The sequence below is a fragment of the Oryza glaberrima genome, chromosome 3 (genome assembly GCF_000147395.1).
Source record: "Oryza glaberrima chromosome 3, OglaRS2, whole genome shotgun sequence".
NCBI lineage: Eukaryota > Viridiplantae > Streptophyta > Magnoliopsida > Poales > Poaceae > Oryza > Oryza glaberrima.
The window spans coordinates 10367453-10386197 of record NC_068328.1 but is presented as its reverse complement, the minus strand read 5'-3'; the positions used below and the strand labels follow the sequence as shown (position 1 = coordinate 10386197).

The window sequence follows — 18745 nt, the reverse complement described above, 5'->3', positions numbered from 1 at the left end:
GTAGTTTTGATAATAGCACCAGCGCATCAACAACTTCTGATGTTGCGGCAGCTTCACCATTCGCAGCTTCCAAAAGCCCAGCTAGAGCAAGGACAGCACCTGACCGGTTAATAGTATCTGAAAGAGGTTGGTTAATTGACCGGCACTGTAAAAGGCGAGCTATTGCTGCTGCTGCATGAGTTCTTCCATCAATAGATCCCTCTCTAAGCACATGTGCTATGGGGAAGATAATTTCTTCAAAAGATACTTGCAGAGATAATTCATGATCAAGAAAAAGGTTTGCCAAAGGTCGCTTGTTCTGCTACTTCTAGAACTGTAGAATTTGCAAGTGAGACAAGTGGAGCTAATGCATCCCGCCCAATTGCAGCAACATCCTTATTTTGCTTGATTGACAGAAAAATGGCAGCAAGGCAAGATGAGGCCGCCATTAGTATTTTATCTGTCTGCCCATCAATCAGCTTCATGACTGACCAAAGTGTCTTCACTGCAATATGAGTTTCTCGCAAGTCCTTGCGACAATGAAACAGTCCAGCAAGAGCAGATGCTGATTTAGCCTGAGTTTCTTCTTTAGGTGAGTTGAGAATTTTGATCATAGTCTCAACTGCATCATTTGCAGCACTTCCTTCATGCAGAATATCATTAAGGGGTGCCACAGAAAGCAAGCTTTTCAAAGCATCAGAACATGAAATTTTGATTCAGGTTGTTCACTAGTTAAAAGAGCAGACAACTGACTAATAGTTCCTGTATCTGATTTGTGAATGAGATGATTCAGTGTTTTAGATGCTATCTCCTTTCCGTTGTCACTTTCATTTTTCAGAAGCCATAGTAAAGCAGGCACAGCATCAGCACTTTCAACACATGCCCGTATGTCTTCACTGTGGTTGCACAAATTGCCAAGGATGGTTGCTGAATCTTCTTTAGCTTTGAATATGTCACATGATGAATGATGAATGAGTAAAACCATTTGTTCAACAAAAGGGTAGATATGAAACACTGGCAAATGGAATCAACTTGGACTGTTATACAAGTCACCAATCAAAATACCTGTTGACAAAATAATTGCATTCTTGCGAAATTTACTCTCCTACAATTGAAACTGAAATAGTAGGACTAGTTCATAGTCATACTTCTATTGACAATCAAGTGTGCACTCTTCGCATATTAATCTGGTATTTGCACAAAAATAACACGTGCAATTGCAAGCAGAGATTGTTCTAATTTCTAAACAAACTGGCAATGGATTGCAAAAAAGGACGTTGGACGAGCATATGCATAGATGCATAATCCTCAGGCATAAAACAATCAATCTGTCACCGAAGTAACACGAGATCAAAGAACCTTGAAGCATAATCCTCAGGCGTCAACAATCAGTCCGCCAGCGCCTACAAAGGCGCGAACGCCGCCTTGGAGATGACATGCGTCTTCTTGCCGAGCCCGAACCCGATGATGTGGTTGATGTACACGTCGCCATCCTTCACCGTCGCCGACGAGCCGATCCGGTGAGCCGGGCCGACGTACCGGCCGGTGACGACGGCGGTCTCCCAGTCGTCGTCGCTCTCGACCAGCCGGCTCACCAGGCCGGCGGCGACCAGCCTCGTCGGGGACAGCAGCGCCAGCCCGTCGCCGGTCTTCAGCGAGCCCTTCACCTTGACGACGTGCACGCTCCCCGTCTTCGGGCAGACCTTGAAGAGGTCGCCGCCGGAGGTGTGGATGACGAGGAGGTAGCCGTTGGGGTGGTAGACGATGCCGTTCAGGCCGACGAAGTTGTTGATCCACCCTGGCCTCTGGAAGAAGGTGGCGTTCTTGATGACGGACAGCGGCTCGCCGTCCGGGCTCACCTTCCAGATCTTGTTGCCCTTGGCGTCCGTCACGTACGCGTTGCCTTCCTCGTCGACGGCCACGTCGTCGGCGAGCGTTGAATCACCTACAAAATTATATAAAAATCCATTCATATTCTCGAAATTTCTTGAATTTCAAATTGAATTTACTACAAACTAGGAAAATATAATAATCGTTGTAATTTGCTCAGAAGAGAGTAAATAAACAATAGATTGGTGGCTCCCTTTCCAGTGAACAATGCTCGAAATGGACGCCTAGAAGCTACAAATCCATGGCGGCCATAGATGGCGCGGACTCACGGACGCACCTGGCCGGTCGAGGCGGACGAGGAAAAGGCGGCGCCAGGAGCCGAGCTCGTAGGCGGCCACGGCGGCGTACCCGAACCACGGCGCCAAGTCGGTGTACACCACGAGCAGGCGCCGTCTCGGCGCGTCCAGGGTGAGCCCCGTCGCCGACCTCCCGGCCGCCCCGGGGTCCGCCACGACCACCCGCGCCTCCACCTTCCCCTCCCCCGCACCCGCGCCGCCGCCGCCGGGCACCTCCACGACGCGGCCATCGGTCATGGTGGTGACCAGGAACCGCCCGCCCTCGGCGTCCCACCTGACGCCGTCGTGGAACCACCCGTCGCCCGCGTAGGACACGCCCCTCGCCGTCCCCTCCAGGAACGCGACCACCGCGGCCGCCGCCAGCGCCGCGACGGCCAGCGACGCGGTCCCGCGACCCCCGCCGCCGGCGCCGGCCCCGCCGCGGCGGCGGCAGCATCCACCGCACATGACACAGCCACTACAAGATCTGGGGCGCCTCGCGTAATTCGGGTGGTTGAGTAGCGCGCGTGGCGTAATTGCTGCTGTCACTGTTCGAGCTCCCAAGTGCGCCGTGGGGTTAAGAGGGGGTTTGGCTCCACCGCGCGCTCCAGGAGGGACAACCATGACCATGGCGGTGTCAGGCCTCTCACAGTGCAAGCTATGGAGCCGTACCCTTAGTCCAAAAAGTTGGCACAAAGACACCCATCCCACAGTGCAAGCATTCATGTATATGTGGCTTAATTGGATGGAGACACAAGTAAAGGAAACGAAGCCCACAGTGAGCGTGACCTAGCCACCAAATCCACAACTTAATTTCCTAACTACCCCTCTCTCTGTGTTCGGCCGTCTCTTTTTCTTCTCCCCGGTGCGCACCGCATCCCCTCCCGCATCTCGCTTGCATCGCCACCGCTTCGACTCCCCTCCTCCCTCCACCGACGGCCGGCGCCGGATCTCCTCCCTCCGCCGCCGCCGCAGGCTCTGCTTCTCTTCTCCCCCCTCCGGTGCCGGCAGCCACGATTGCCGGCTCGCGCGGCGACCGACGTGCGCGGGAAGCGTCCTCGGGAGGCTCCGGCGCCAGCGGAAGACGATGCGCCGATGGGATGTGGTGGCCGCGACGGCGGATGTGGTGGTCAACGCCAGATCTCCTCTCTCCGCCGCCGCCGCCGCGAGGAGGAGGAGGTAGTGTTAGTCGAGGAGGACGAGCAGAAGCAGAAGCACTGCGGCCGCGTTCTTTGATCTTTTTTCCCAACTCGATTCAATCGATCACATCACTTGCTAATAACAAGATGGGATTAGCTGTTCTTATCTTTGCATGTTCTGTTCTCTAATTCTTGATGAAAAAAAATCAAGAACTGCTCTCGCTTCTTATCTTTGCTTGTCATGCTGATGTTTCAAGACTCAGAGAGATCCTTCACGTGGTGACCGCTTCTTTTTGATTTTTTTGCCTCTTTTTTCTTTTTCATTTCTTCAATTTTTCGTTGTTTAACCTACAAACGATCTCTTCCAATCCCCAAGATTTTCTTGCCTTTTCTTGACTCGGTGGCGGGAGGAGGAGATTTGCTGCGGTGCCGAGGCAGGAGAAATCAGTGGACCGGAAGAATGGGTGGTGGGAGGAGATTTGTTGCGGCGGGAGTGGTTTTTTGGAGGGCAATACGGGGATTTCGCGATAAGATTTCTGGGCGAGGGCACGCAAGGGCGAGCAACACCGCCCACAGCGCACGCGACCGCTCCGCTCACGCCCTCGAACTGACGAGGTTTCGCGCGGCTTTGGTTGGTGACGAGCTTCCTAGCTAAGGCACGGTTGCACGCGACACGTTAGCAAAATTCCGACGTGGCACACGAGGTTCCCCCTCCAGCTAGGAGCACTGTGAGAGGCCTCAGTGGGGACGTGCTCCCGTGACCGCGGATGGAGCTAGCAGAGTTGCAGCTCGTGCCTCACTGCCTCGGCCTTGGTGGTAGTATGATCGGATCTCTGCGTCTGCGAGCAGAAGAGACGGGAAACTATGGGCCGGGCCTCTTGGTTGCCTGGTTTGCCTAGAAGGGTAGAACTTGGCAGTGGAGACGATGGGCATTGTCCCGTGGAAATTTAATGATTTGCCGCTTTTTAGCGGCTGTGTAAAGAGTGAAAAATCATCATCAACATAACTCATCTGTGTTCGATTGCACCATGGAATCGCGCCTCTATTCTCGTGGTAAGAGGAGAAGCAATTCGCTACCAAGCCTCCTCTGTCCTCTCCCAAGTACGAAGTACCAATCACTTATCACTCACTCATTGCTCACGTAGTCGTAAAGGTGAGTCGCGGGACCACAAATAGATGCATCTAAATCGGCAAGATTAACTTCGATGGCGGCGGACAGAGAAGAAATTCCGGTGTTCCTTGCAACATGAGCGTCACATTGGTCAAGTGATTAGGGGATGGCATGTATTGACAGCGAAATGGAGTGGATGACCAGGCCGGTCTGTGTCATGAGATGAGGAGCAAGGGAGGCTTCGTACATCCTAGAGATCAAGGGGAAGAGGCAGCCAACGCGCGAGCAGTCGGTGTTACTGTTAGGCCAGGAAAAAAGCCACTTCTGGATTACTAATAACTTGAGTGTGAACTCGCAGCTTCTCCTCATTGGTTTTTGGTTGATTTTAGTAGTATGCGACAATGCGAAAACGAGAGGACGGGGAGTCCAGAAGTGTTCAGTTCAGTCAGTAAAACTTTCGTTAGATGTAAACTGGAGTAGCGAAAGATGGAAGTTGGTGTTTGGTGACCAACAATGAAGGAGACGGCATGGTCGGGTAAGGAAAGGAAAGGAAAAGAAGCTTCTGACTTTTAGTGGATCTAAATGGAAAATCTAGTTGGGTTTTAGGCCTGAAAATATGCTGCTGCTCTTCATATCTCTCTTGTCCCAGAGAACCCAAACAGAAGTGCAACCAACCACCATTATATTCTTCATACTACCTGCGAAGATCTCCATTCATGGACGTTCCCTACGAATTAAATGCACACGAGCAAACCATGCAGCCACAGCGAATCTGTCCCCATGTCATACTGTACCTTCTCGTGGAAGGCTTTTCGCCTTTTCGGCGCCGTCAAATACCAAGGCCCCACCGATCAGTTAAAAAAAAATACTCACACGATCACACGATGAGTCCATGGAGGAGGTAAAGGTAAAGATCGTGATCGATCACGCACCTGGTCCGTCGAGGCGGGTGAGGAAGAGGCGGCGCCACGAGGCGAGGTCGTACGCGGCGACGGCGGAGTACGCGAACCGCGGCAACCGGTCGGCGTAGACGATGAGCAGGCGCCCCCTCGGCGCGTCGACGGTGAGACCCAGCGCGACCCTCCCGGCGACGTCGGGATCCGCCAGGACCACGCGCTCCTCCTCCTTCTCCTTCCCTTTCGCCTCGGCGCGGAGCTCGGACACGCCGGCGCCGAAGAAGTTGGACACGAGCAGCCGCCGTCCGTCGGCGTCCCACTTGGCGCACTCGTGGAGCCACCCGTCGCCCACGTAGGAGACACCGCCGGCGGTGCCCTCCAGGACGGCGACCGCCGCGGCGGCCGCCAGCGCCACGAGGGCGAGCGCCGTCCCCGCGCACCCCCGCTTCCTCCCGCCGCCGGCGCCGGCCGCCCCCGCCTCGGCGGCTCCCCCGGCACCGCGGCCGCAGCAGTCACCACACATGGTGCAGCGATTGGGTAGCCTACAGCAGCGGCGAGATTTGGGTAGCCTACAGCAGCGGCGACGAAGGGGAGGAGGATTTGGCCCGATCCGATTTGGTCAATGTAGGGCGAGCTGGTTTGGGTCTTCCCGCTATTAAAAATGTATAGTACTGATTTAGTGAGGATTTTGGTGAGCTGGTGTGTTTTAGCGAGTATTTTGGTGGCAGTTTGACGACCGGCGTGGGCCGCGGGGGAGCGGAATCTTTCAGTTTGTCCCCATCCATCCATTCAACTCTAATGCTGGTTGATCTGCGTGAGTTTTATGGGATAAGTTTGAGTGCGGACGGGGTAGGAACGCGTGCTGTGACCGCGAGTGGCAGCGAGCCGAGCCGGCGAGTGCATGGAGTCGACGGCTTTTGGCAAGGCTGGCAAGTGGCTGGCTTTGGAGGAAAGCACCGGAAGTCAGAGTATTCGGTGTGACTTTTTGCCTCGTCTTTTGTTTCCGGGGGGTCACGGCTTTGCGAGGTCATGGTGTCACACGGCTCACGGGGCAGGGTGATCGGTGTACCGAAAATTTGAATGTTTTTTGCGGTGTAACCCTCTTAAGTACGAGAAATCAGGTAGAACTCCGTAGAGAGGACTCAACGAGAGTTATTTCTGCGTAGGGTTGGCAACAAGGCAGGTTGGACCAGAGCGCCCCCGCCCCTGCTCCCCGGCCCCACAGAGATGGTCGGGTGAAAACCATCACCCGTCAAGTCGCTGCAAGGACCCGTGGGTGCGTGGGGCCAGGCACCACCCAGCTGACGATTGACGAGCGAGGAGCCGAGGAGCAGCGACGAAGCCAACGCCAACGAGGGACAACGACAGACAGGTGGCTGAGGACTGGGCGTCACTGCCACCGCCGCTGCGGATGCGCCTCCCTGGCCGCCGCCGCCGTGGATGCGGTGCTAGCCCTTGCCATCGCCGTCGCGGATGCGCCGCTAACGCCAACGCGGATGGCCGTGCCCTTGGTCGTCGACGCCGCGACTCGCAAGAAGCCGCCACCGCCTGCTGCTTCCGCTGTCCGCGCGTGTCCACCGTCGCTGGCTCGCCACCCGTCCGTGCGTCTTCTGCTGTCCGCGTGTGATGGCTGGGTGGGGTGGGAAGGGAAATGAGGATAAGGTTAGGGAAAGGAATATATGAGGAATTAGGGTTAGACTAGATGGGCCTTTTTGGCTCATAATATGCTAGTATTAATAGTCTAATATACATCCTCCGGAGACCCGCGGGTCACCCGCCCCCCTGCCCTAGCTCATGACCGGGGCCTGGCCCCAACTCCCCGCGGGTTGAAATCCACACCCGCCCCTGCCCCCGTAGGGGCGGATCCCCGGCCCCACGGGGGAAATTGTCATCCCTACTTCTGTCAGATCGCTCAAAGTGTGCTTAGCTTATTTTTTGACGGGATCAGGTGTGTTTAACTAATGCTTATTAGTAATATGCCCGTACTAAACGCTACGGTGAAATTCTATGTCTTTAATTAAACTTTAAAATGGATTCGGATGCCGTGAATAAAAAAGTTATATAGAGTACAAGAAAATATATTTTCCGCATGTCACGAATTCAGATGTTCCATTTCATTTTTGTTATGTGTGCTTTTTGAATAAAATTAATACACCCTGTTCGGTTCACAAATGGTAATTGGTTATATCCCTGAATGAAATCCACGATCCGCTGGCAAAGATGTACCATTCTTTGTTGCAACAAATCATCCAAATCCAAATCTAAATGTAAAAATTTTGGGAATATTGTACCATTCATTATTGCAAATTTATAGTGCTTAGATTACTTAAAATTTATCAAAGGACTATGTTTAGATTACTATCCAAATGTACAATGGACTCATACAAAAATATGGTCTCGGGCTTAATTTGATAAAATTTCTTCTATCCACATCAGCAAAAGAACATCAGTGCACTGTACATTGTCTATATTGTACTATACAACAAGAAGAGACCGATCCGAATGGATGATGCTTTCTGGTAATATAAACATTACATCAACTTAACACGGTGAGTACGTCTTGCCAAGACAACAGATTGCATTTTCCACTGGACATTAGGATATGATACAGCTGATTGCCTGATTCTATGCTACAAGACCAACAAACTGATTTCCATAGCCCATCGAGTTGGTCGTAATTCTTAACACGAGGAACGTACAACAACACATGGAGAAAACTGTCCTTCAACTATTTTCCGGTGTCCGCTGAAGGCCCAAATCTGAAAATGTTCAACAAGCAGCAACTGAAATGTTAACATGCTGGAGTTTGCACCAAATTATTTTCTTTTGCTTTCACTTCTAGAACGACATGGCAAATGCTAAACACAAAACTCAGTAAGTTCTGCTGGGATCTTTATAATAATAAATCAAAATGTCCAGATGATTAAGTAGTGGATGCACATTAGTGGATGAATGGAATAGTACAGTAAACTTTATAATAATACAATCTACAGATGATTAAATATTCCTTGTATAAGTTAACAATCACATCCACAACAAAAAGGCAGATTGCAAAGTTAATATGGCACCGAGATGAATTTGCAAAAAGAACAACTTAAGAACAAAGTGGAAAAGGTGATTATCACAGTTCTAGTGCTACCAAAGTGGAAAAGAACAACTTTATTTTTTTTATATAAATCAAAATGTACATATGATTAAGTAGTAGATGCACATTATTGGATGAATGGAACAGTACAGTAAAAAGGATCACATTGTCGAATGCAATATCTCAAAGCGGTACATTGAAAAAAAAAAAAGAATCCCTGATACAGGAAAGACTCCCAACCACAGAAAGTAAACATATGACAAGCAAAATAGTTGAAATGGTCCTGATCCTTGCTTAAAGAAGTAGCACAATTTTATTCCATAAATATTTTCTAATGACATGGAGACATAGTTCAGAAAGTCAGGTAATAACACCAAGCAGAGTGTGGTCATAGGTGGTCACACTTAATTGATTCCTCCATAGTATATAAATGGATCTAAGTTTCTAAATTACAATAAAGGACAGGACGTTGGTAATTTGAATAGTAATTTCAGTAATCGATGTACGTGCAGAACAATAGTGCAGTTATTTTTAGGAAAAATCTTTATCCTGAAAGCCATGAACACATATCTATCTCATAGTCAAAGTGCAGTCAAGAAAGGAAAAGAACATTTGACATTGAAGTGGTACAAATCAACCAGAAAAAAAAGTAAGAGGGGGAACATACTGGATGCCGACACGGTAGTGTGGACGTTGAGGAATCGCCTCCGACCTGATGGATGCCCTATAGGGCGACGGCACGCCGCAGTTCCGGTGGCGGGAGTTCCCGGTGGAGATCGGAGGCGGTGCAGAGGAAACCGGTGACGAGCGGCGGAGTGGTGTGCGACGGCGGACTGGCGGCGTTCGGCGGGGAAGTTAGGTTTAGGGTTTGGAGAGCGATGGAGGAGGCGGGAGGAGCGAGAGGCAGAGGGGGCGGGGCGGCGGCGCGGTGGGGAGAGCGATGCCCGCGATGCGGTGCTGGGGGAGGGGAGCTGAAGGATTTCGGGGGTACGGGAGCGGAGTGATTTCAGGAAGGCGCGTGATTCAAGAGTGCTGGATGAGGGAAGGCGACGCGTACGCAGGAGCTAATCGGCACGTTAGATTGAGATAATCTGGACCGTTCAGTGAAGAATGAAAGAATGAGTGATGAGTGAAAAGTATTTATTGAATGAAAAAGTCCACTTTGACTCCCTTAATTATCAGCGGAATCTAATTCGTAACCCTCAACCGCAAAACCGGATAAGACGACTCCCTGAATTATTGAAACCGGTGCAATTTGACTCCCTCAACGGTTTTGGAGGGCGGTTTTGCTGATGTGGCACTGCCATGTCGATGTTGAACTAGTCTTCGTCTCACGTGGCGTTTAAGTGGCATTAAATTAAAAAAATATATGTGGGACATGTCTGTCATTCACACACAGAAATATATTATGGGGCCCACATGTCATCCTCTCTCTCTTTCTCTTCTTTTCACCGGTCTACAGGGGCGAGAGCTGGACAAGCGGCGGCGGCAGACAAGCGGCGGCGGCAGGCAAGCGATACTAGGGCGGCGGCGGTCAAGGGAGTGGTCGGCAGCGGGGCCAGATCTTCCTCCTCCCTCTCTCTCCCTCATCCCTTTCTCCCCAGTTTGTGTGGTCGGCAGGAATGGTCGGCTGCGGCGGGATGACGACGGGGCGGCCGGCGGCTGACACCTCCGCCATGCCGCGCAGCAGCCGGCCAGCCTCGTCGCAGCGCACCGACAGGAACGCCCTCGCCACGCACGGTGACGACACCACCACGACGCCGTACTTGCGCACTAGCGATGCCTGGTCGGCGTGCGGGGCCAGGCCGACGAGCGGCAGCGCGCCGAGGACGGGGACGCCCGGGGGTCCCAGGGGAGGCGGCGGCCGCCGCCGGGGAAGGGCGGGCGGTAGGAGCGGAGGGAGAGGTGGAGGAGGAGGCAGAGGAAGGCGGCGGAGAGCACGATGAGACGGGGCGGCAACGGTGCCGTGGGGAGGGACGGGCGAGGACGTCAACGACTCACGGGGGGAGAGAAAGAGAGGCGGGGAGGGGGACTCCGCTCCGGGCTAGGTGAACTCTGGTCAGGATGGGGTTGAAGGAGGCGCTGGCCACCGCCGCTCCGGCCCCCGTCCGCTGCCACCGTCGCTCCGGGCCCCATCCGCCGCCACCGTCGACGAGCTGGCCCCTGCTCCGGCCTTCGCCCGCCCGCCCTCCCGCCGCCGGCTCCCGCCCGCCGCTGCCCGCCATCCCACTCTCGCAAACAGAAAGAGAGAGAAAGAGGGGGGAGGATGAAGAAGGTAGATAAAAGAGGATGACATGTGGCCCCCACATGTCAGTGGGTCCCATAATATATTGTGTGTAAATGACCGATAGGTTCCACATATATTTTTTTAATTCGAATGCTACGTAAGCACCACGTGAGACGAAGGCTAGGCCAACATCGACACGTCAGGGCCACATCAGCAAAACCGCCCTCCAAAACCGCTGAGGGAGTCAAATTGCACTGGTTTTAATAGTTCGGGGAGTCGTCTTATCCAGTTTTGTAGTTGAGGGTCACGAATTAGATTCCGCCGAGAATTTAAGGGAGTCAAAGTGAACTTTTTCCTTTGTTGAATAGGGTAGATAGGGTAGATTATGAGGAGAGACAAGGCCACGGTCCCATCCTGGTAGACTACATCGGGCCTCCGCGAGTCGTCGGTATTTGTGGGCCTTGCATACGGCCTTCAGGCCCGTCTGCTCTATGAATCTAAATTGGAAAAAGTCCATTTTAATTCCCTTCAATATATGCCGAATATGATTCGCATCAATCGATCGTAGAACCGGGTACGTCGATACCTTCAACTGTTACCGTGTAAAATGACTCATTCAACTGTTTTAAGAGCGGTTTTGACTGACGTGATGTCCACGTGACAACCTGGTCATCAAATAAATTAAAAAATTGGGTCGTGTTTAGTTCGTCTGCTAATTTTTTAAGTATACGGACACACATTTGAAAAATTAAACGTAGACTAATAACAAAACAAATTACAGATTTCGCCTATAAACTGCGAGACGAATTTATTAAGTCTATTTAATCCGTCATTAGCAAATGTTTACTATAGCATCACATTGTTAAATTAAGACGTAATTAGGCTCAAAAGATTTGTCTCATAATTTACATGTAAACTGTGTAATTGTTTTTTTTTCCACATTTAATGCTTCATACATATGTATAAATATTTGACGTGACGGAATTTTTGAATGTTTGAAGGTAACTGAACATTGCCTTGGTTTTTTTTCTAACGTGCCTTTGGATGGCTACGGGACGTTCGTTAGTTTGTATCCAACGGAGTATATTCAGTTCTCTACTTAAAAAATGATTTTTCATGGCGTCACCCTATAATTTTCGCTGACGGTTATATGTGAAAACCGCTACTAAAAATGTAACAAGGGGTGAGAGGTTACGGACCGCCAGCGAAAATCGGTTTTCGCTAGCAGCCACGCTAAGAGGTCCGCTATTAAAAATTAAAAATAGCTCTATTTTCGCTGGCAGCTACTCTAATAGGCCCGCCATAAAAAAAAATTAGGTTTTCACTTGCGGCCGATTTTCGCTGGCGGCAGCTAACTTGCACCAACTGTGAAAAAAATATTCCTCTATTAAAATCTCCTTCAATCTTATCCCTTCCCATTCACCTCTCCCATTCCTTCTCTTCCTCCTGCAGCCTCTCCGCCTCCTGTCCTCCTCCAGCCTCTCCTCCTTCTCCTCCACCTCCTCCTCCTCCTGTCGGCGTAGGAAACACGGCGGATTAGCGACGGTGACTACGGCGACCGGGAGGGGCCGGGAGGGGCGCCGTGATCCATGGCCGGGAAGGGCACGGGCGCAGGTGCAGGCGTGGCGGATCCGGCCACCGCAGAGCCGCGGGCGGCGGATCCGGCCGCCGGAGGGCCGCGGGCGGCGGATCCGGCCGCCGGAGGGCCGCGGGGAGCGGATCCGGGCGCGGGCGGCGGCGCGCGGCTGATCCGGGCACGGGCGGCCGCTCTCGGACGCCGGCGGCGGTGCGCGGCGGATCCAGGCGCGGGCGGCGGCTATCAGGCGCTGGCGGGGAGGCTAGATCTGCCGCCGCCAGATCGGCGGCGCCTGGCTGGTGGTCACCGGGGAGCTGCATGCTAGCTGCAGAGAGGAGGCACGACCGCACGAGAGGATCCTCTCTTCAGTTCATGCGTTTTGTTCTGATCGTTTGCACGTGGTGGGGTTCAACTGCTCATTATGTTTGACGTTTCTGGATCATCATTTTCTTCTGTTCATGTGCTCATTTTCTTCCTTCGAATTCCAGAAACCATTTCTGCAGCGGGCTGCGGTGGAGGCCGGCGGGGCTCGGCAGCGGCGTCGTCGAGGCGGAGGCAGTGGAGGCTTGAATGCTTGAATTTTTTTATGCTTGAATGCTTGGGGGAATAGAAATTTTTGACTGTAAATTTAAATTGTGCTTGTGTGAATTGAATTTTTTGACTGTAATTTCTGCTTGGGTGAATGGAAATTTCTGTGGATTTTTGAACGGTGGAGCGTCGACGGAGGCAGACGGAGCGGTGTCGCTCCGTCTATTATTTTTTTTAAACTTGGCCATGATTAACACTGGCGGGTGCCACAGTGTTACTCGTATTTTCGCTGGCGGCCACCGCCAGTGAAAATGGAAAATGGGTCTTTACTGGCGGTTGGGCTTAAGACGACCGTCAGCGAAAATAAATTATCGCTGGTGGCAAAAACCGCTAGCGAAGATAGTGATTTTCATTGGCTTTTGTTTTTGGCGGCTCAAAATTCCGTCAGCGAAAATCTAAAATGGCCGCTACGAAAGATGGTTTTTAGTAGTAGTTATACTACACACTGTAAGGCGTGTATAAAATCTGTGAAAGGATAAAATTGGCAATAAATTAGATGTCACTAGAGTAAATTAGTAGGTCCAATCAACCTTAATCTAATAACGTTAGCACATATGGCCCGCCCCAAACTTTTGTTTGTGTCAAATCGAAGGCCATGCCAGTTCAGGTAGACAATTCATCGTCCGCCATGGACACTTAGGCCGTGTTTACTTCTTTGGCTAATTCTTTTTAAAGTATACGGACACACATTTGAAGTATTAAACGTAAACTAATAACAAAATAAATTATAGATTCCGTATGTAAATTATGAGACGAATTTATCAAGCCTAATTAATCTGTCATTAGCAATTGTTTACTATAGCATCATATTGTCAAATCATGGTGCAATTATGCTTATGAGATTTGTCTCGCAATTTACATATAAACTATGCAATTGGTTTTCTTTCGTCCACATTTAATACTTTATTCATGTGTCCAAATATTTGATACGATATTTTTTTTGTCAATAATTTTTGGGATCTAAATACACCCAGATCTATGGATAGTTGCAAGTTGGGCAATTTGTCATTTATTTTATCAATATACACGCGATCTTCAGGAAGGCAAAGTGGTGCCCACCGGCCACCGTCCACTTCAGCACCATCCGGGAGTGACCATACGCGAGAAGCATGAAATCGGCCTTGCCAAGCGCTACGGAAGCGTGAAGCGCGCCTTATTAGCACGCGCCGCTTGCAGCCTCCTCTGTCCAGGGCTCCAGGTGTTCTACCGGACGCAGAATGCATCCAACCTAAGCTACCCAACACACCTGACGACTTGCTATAAGTATCCCCTTTACAGCCACTCCATAGCTCATCAAGCAGTTCGAACACTCCATTTGGTTGTCATTTTCAACTATAATCCACTACAACTCGTGCAACATCAGCTCACTCGTGTTCCCAACCGCGACAAAGCTTCACAGATGGAGGCTCAGAACCAAGAGGTCGCTGCCCTGGTCGAGAAGATCGCCGGCCTCCACGCCGCCATCTCCAAGCTGCCGTCGCTGAGCCCATCCGCCGAGGTGGACGCGCTCTTCACCGACCTCGTCACGGCGTGCGTCCCGGCGAGCCCCGTCGACGTGGCCAAGCTCGGCCCGGAGGCGCAGGCGATGCGGGAGGAGCTCATCCGCCTCTGCTCCGCCGCCGAGGGCCACCTCGAGGCGCACTACGCCGACATGCTCGCCGCCTTCGACAACCCGCTCGACCACCTCGCCCGCTTCCCGTACTACGGCAACTACGTCAACCTGAGCAAGCTGGAGTACGACCTCCTCGTCCGCTACGTCCCCGGCATTGCCCCCACCCGCGTCGCCTTCGTCGGGTCGGGCCCGCTGCCGTTCAGCTCCCTCGTGCTCGCCGCGCACCACCTGCCGGACGCGGTGTTCGACAACTACGACCGGTGCGGCGCGGCCAACGAGCGGGCGAGGAGGCTGTTCCGCGGCGCCGACGAGGGCCTCGGCGCGCGCATGGCGTTCCACACCGCCGACGTGGCGACCCTGACGGGGGAGCTCGGCGCGTACGACGTCGTGTTCCTGGCGGCGCTCGTGGGCATGGCGGCCGAGGAGAAGGCCGGGGTGATCGCGCACCTGGGCGCGCACATGGCGGACGGCGCGGCGCTCGTCGTGCGGAGCGCGCACGGGGCGCGCGGGTTCCTGTACCCGATCGTCGATCTCGAGGACATCCGGCGGGGCGGGTTCGACGTGCTGGCCGTGTACCACCCCGACGACGAGGTGATCAACTCCGTCATCGTCGCTCGCAAGGCCGACCCGCGTCGCGGCGGCGGGCTCGCCGGCGCACGCGGCGCGGTTCCAGTGGTGAGCCCGCCGTGCAAGTGCTGCAAGATGGAGGCGGCCGCCGGCGCGTTCCAGAAGGCGGAAGAGTTCGCCGCCAAGAGGCTATCCGTCTGAGTGCGTGCATAGTAATCCTGGCTGTGTCTCGCTGTCCGTGAGACATCGGCCGGCTGAAACATTATTGGTATCGGTTTGTGCTTGTGCTTCTGTGGGGTTCTTGTTCTTGTTGTGTGGATGATGCTAGGCGCCTGGGCATTGATCCGTGCCAATGCATTCCGTGTTTCGGTGCAACTCTAGTGGACAACGACGAGTAAGGTGCTGAGAAAGCAAGAGGTGTTTGTCACCGTCTGAAATAATAATGTAAAAGGGTTATCTACGTGAACTTCGATCACGACAGTCTTGAGTAGGTACCCGTGTGGTACCACTTCAAGACCCATAATTTTTGTAAATAAATTTTACAAAACTATCAAACTATTCAAAGCTAGAGATTTAAGGCGGTACATCATGAAACTATTTAACATCAAATTTATCACGAAGCTACATATTTAAAACAGAGCATCATAAAAAATAGTATAAAAAGCTTTTACAAAATATATTTTTTAGATTTTAAATTCTTTGCACTAATGCTATATTGGCATTAATTTGTATTTTTTCTATAACTTTGTTACTAAATTTTTGATACACCATCTTAAATATTTGTAGTAAAAGTATCAATAGTTTTGTGAAATTTACTCTAATTAAAACTACCCGAATTTCACGCACGGTGAAGATAGACTGTTACCCATTGAAAAAAATAAATTGGATTTTCTATATATAATATGGACCCTCGTTAGTTAATGGTATAGATATTCCTCTTTTTGGGAGGGCTCCTTGCCTCCTTTGGATCGGAGGAAAAACAAAGGGAATAAAAAATTAGAGGATTTGTATTTCTATGAATTCAGTTACTATAGTGTCCTTTGGATCAGAAAAATTGCTCATTGGGAAAACAACGGAAAACCAAAGAACATTTCCTAAGCTACTGATTCCACAGGACAATAACAATCCACTCCGAGCTCTCCTTTCGGTTTCCTTTGCCCGAAAGCTTACAAAGAATTCTATGATTTTCCTATGCTCTATCCAAACACATACTTCTATTCGATAAAAATTTCTCTGTATTTTAATCCTCTGATTTACACACCAATCTCTATCATATTCCTAGTTTTTTTTAATCTTGTGCTCTAAAGGAGCTCAAAGATATAATCCCCTTTTGTCATTAATATGTGGGAACTTTTTGCATACTTCTGACATATAAATATTTTTAGAGAATTTACTATACAACATTGCATGCACTGGTTAGCTAAATAACGTGTCACCAAGGCAATCTGCAGCGCCGCGTCGTCTCAGCGCCACTCGACATTGTTGGCGTCAGACTTTTAAATAAAAAGAAAATCCACCTTACTCCCCCGAACTAATTCATGGGATTACTTAACCCTTAAACTATTTTTTTTCTCATTTTAAACCTAAACTATTGAAAATAGTTTACTTTATTACCTAATAGTAATATTTTTATTTATGTTACGCTTTATACAAGTTGTATTCTAAGCTGAAAATTTTTACAATCATAGATGACGCCATTATCTAAGTTCAAAAAAAATCAATTTTTTTCATGACTATTTAATTGAACTTTAAAATGTTGATGATAAAATTAGTTTTAGGTGTTTTCATCCTATGTAAACAGTGAGAAAAAAATTATAAAAATGTTGAGACGATAGTTGTAATTCATATATCATCCTACAAAAATGTTAGTGGAAAATTTGACTTACACAAAGAGAAACAATGTAAGGGATAAGGTATATCGTTTTCAGTAGTTCGGGATGTAAAATGAGCCAAAAAAAATAATTTAGGAGGCTAAGTGCTCCGGTGAAATAGTTTGAGGGAGTAAAATATATTATTTTTCCTATTTTAAATCTGTACCTTTTGCTACACCATTTATTTTCAGCACAAGATAAATGAACACTCTAAAAATCCAAAGAAAAAGCGAAGGGCTGCCAGAACAGCACTTTAAAAAGGTAGCCCTGATTACTTTTGACACAAAATGTTGTTCTTATATAATTTCTCACTGTCATACACAGATGGCATGTTCCTCGTTTACACTGGCTTACAGGGTCCTCATTGATTGCTGTGAACTTGTGATCTACTGTGAACACTTCAGTACTTCACGACGTACAACAACACAACTGCACGTCCCAAACAACACGTACGAACACAAACATATGGCTTGCATAGTATACCTTAGCTTCGCAAATGATTTATTGCCATAATATAGTGCGTCTTTCGATCGTCCGGCTGTTAGACGGACAGCTCCTTGTTGGCGGCAAACTCTTCTGCCTTCTCAACCGCGCTCGCCTCCACCTTGCAGCACGTGGACGGCGGCCCGACCACCGGCAGAACCACGCCGCGCGAGTCCGCGAGCTCGTCTCTGCGCGCCGCGGCGGCGGCGGCGGCGGCGGCGCCGACCTTGCGGGCGACGATGACGGAGTTGATCACCTCGTCCTCCGGGTGGCACACCGCCAGAACGTCGAACCCGCCACGCCTGACGTCCTCGGGATCGACGATTGGGTACAGGAACCCGCGCGCCCCGTGCGCGCTCCGCACGACGAGCGCCGCGCCGTCCGCCATGTGCGCGCCCAGGTGCGCGATCACCCCGGCCTTCTCCTCGGCCGCCATGCCCACGAGCGCCGCCAGGAACACGACGTCGTACGCGCCGAGCTCCCCCGTCAGGGTCGCCACGTCGACGGTGTGGAACGCCATGCGCGCGCCGAGGCCCTCGTCGGCGCCGCGGAACAGCCTCCTCGCCCGCTCATTGGCCGCGCCGCACCGGTCGTAGTTGTCGAACACCGCGTCCGGCAGGTGGTGCGCGGCGAGCACGAGGGAGCTGAACGGCAGCGGGCCCGACCCGACGAAGGCGACGCGGGTGGGGGCAATGCCGGGGACGTAGCGGACGAGGAGGTCGTACTCCAGCTTGCTCAGGTTGACGTAGTTGCCGTAGTACGGGAAGCGGGCGAGGTGGTCGAGCGGGTTGTCGAAGGCGGCGAGCATGTCGGCGTAGTGCGCCTCGAGGTGGCCCTCGGCGGCGGAGCAGAGGCGGATGAGCTCCTCCCGCATCGCCTGCGCCTCCGGGCCGAGCTTGGCCACGTCGACGGGGCTCGCCGGGACGCACGCCGTGACGAGGTCGGTGAAGAGCGCGTCCACCTCGGCGGATGGGCTCAGCGACGGCAGCTTGGAGATGGCGGCGTGGAGGCCGGCGATCTTCTCGACCAGGGCAGCGACCTCTTGGTTCTGAGCCTCCATCTGTGAAGCTTTGTCGCGGTTGGGAACACGAGCTGATCAGCTAATGTTGCACGAGCACTTGAGCTGTCAGTGGAAAACGGCAAGCTTGTGGAATGCTTGAGCTGCTTGATGAGCTTTGAAATGGGAAAGAATGGGGCAATATATAGCAGGAGAATTGCCTCAAAGATTGGCTAAAAGCGTAGTCGAAGAATGTGGAACGCATTATGCATGCATGGAAAATTGGCAACCTTCTTCATGCGTGCATACCCAATGAGGCTTGTTTCATGCCTCTGCGCACCCCTGGCTGGTGTTGAAGAGGACGACATTTTCCTTTGCTTATTTTGTCTTCTTTAGATCGCATATGCTTTTTTTTAAAAAAAAATCTTATGATTGTGCTAGATGTTTGT

The 18745-nt window shown here is 51.3% G+C and overlaps 3 protein-coding genes and 1 long non-coding RNA gene across 5 annotated transcripts; 2 read left to right on the top strand and 2 right to left on the bottom strand.

The window, feature by feature from the left end:
* Positions 1 to 1047: 1047 nt before the first annotated feature.
* LOC127767493 (uncharacterized) lies at positions 1048 to 5953 on the bottom strand. 2 transcript variants are annotated; one of them, XM_052292850.1, is made up of 2 exons: positions 5327 to 5953; positions 1048 to 1924 (listed from the first exon to the last, which is right to left on the bottom strand). In XM_052292850.1, the coding sequence occupies exons 1-2, from the start codon at positions 5811 to 5813 to the stop codon at positions 1383 to 1385; spliced, it is 1029 nt and encodes a 342-aa protein (XP_052148810.1). In that variant the 5' UTR covers positions 5814 to 5953; the 3' UTR covers positions 1048 to 1382. The 2 variants fall into 2 exon arrangements, with proteins under 2 accessions (XP_052148810.1, XP_052148809.1); XM_052292849.1 differs by lacking the exon at positions 5327 to 5953 and adding an exon at positions 2147 to 2790.
* A 6072-nt stretch (positions 5954 to 12025) lies between these two features.
* Positions 12026 to 12845, top strand: LOC127767504 (uncharacterized). The gene is made up of 2 exons (XR_008016474.1): positions 12026 to 12579; positions 12667 to 12845. It is a non-coding gene; the product is annotated as an uncharacterized LOC127767504 (long non-coding RNA).
* Positions 12846 to 14048: 1203 nt separating this feature from the next.
* On the top strand, positions 14049 to 15513 carry LOC127767495 (nicotianamine synthase 2). Its single transcript, XM_052292852.1, has one exon. The coding sequence runs from the start codon at positions 14166 to 14168 to the stop codon at positions 15144 to 15146; it is 981 nt and encodes a 326-aa protein (XP_052148812.1). The 5' UTR covers positions 14049 to 14165; the 3' UTR covers positions 15147 to 15513.
* Positions 15514 to 17091: 1578 nt separating this feature from the next.
* Positions 17092 to 18486, bottom strand: LOC127767494 (nicotianamine synthase 1). The gene has a single exon (XM_052292851.1). The coding sequence runs from the start codon at positions 18357 to 18359 to the stop codon at positions 17358 to 17360; it is 1002 nt and encodes a 333-aa protein (XP_052148811.1). The 5' UTR covers positions 18360 to 18486; the 3' UTR covers positions 17092 to 17357.
* Positions 18487 to 18745: the final 259 nt, after the last annotated feature.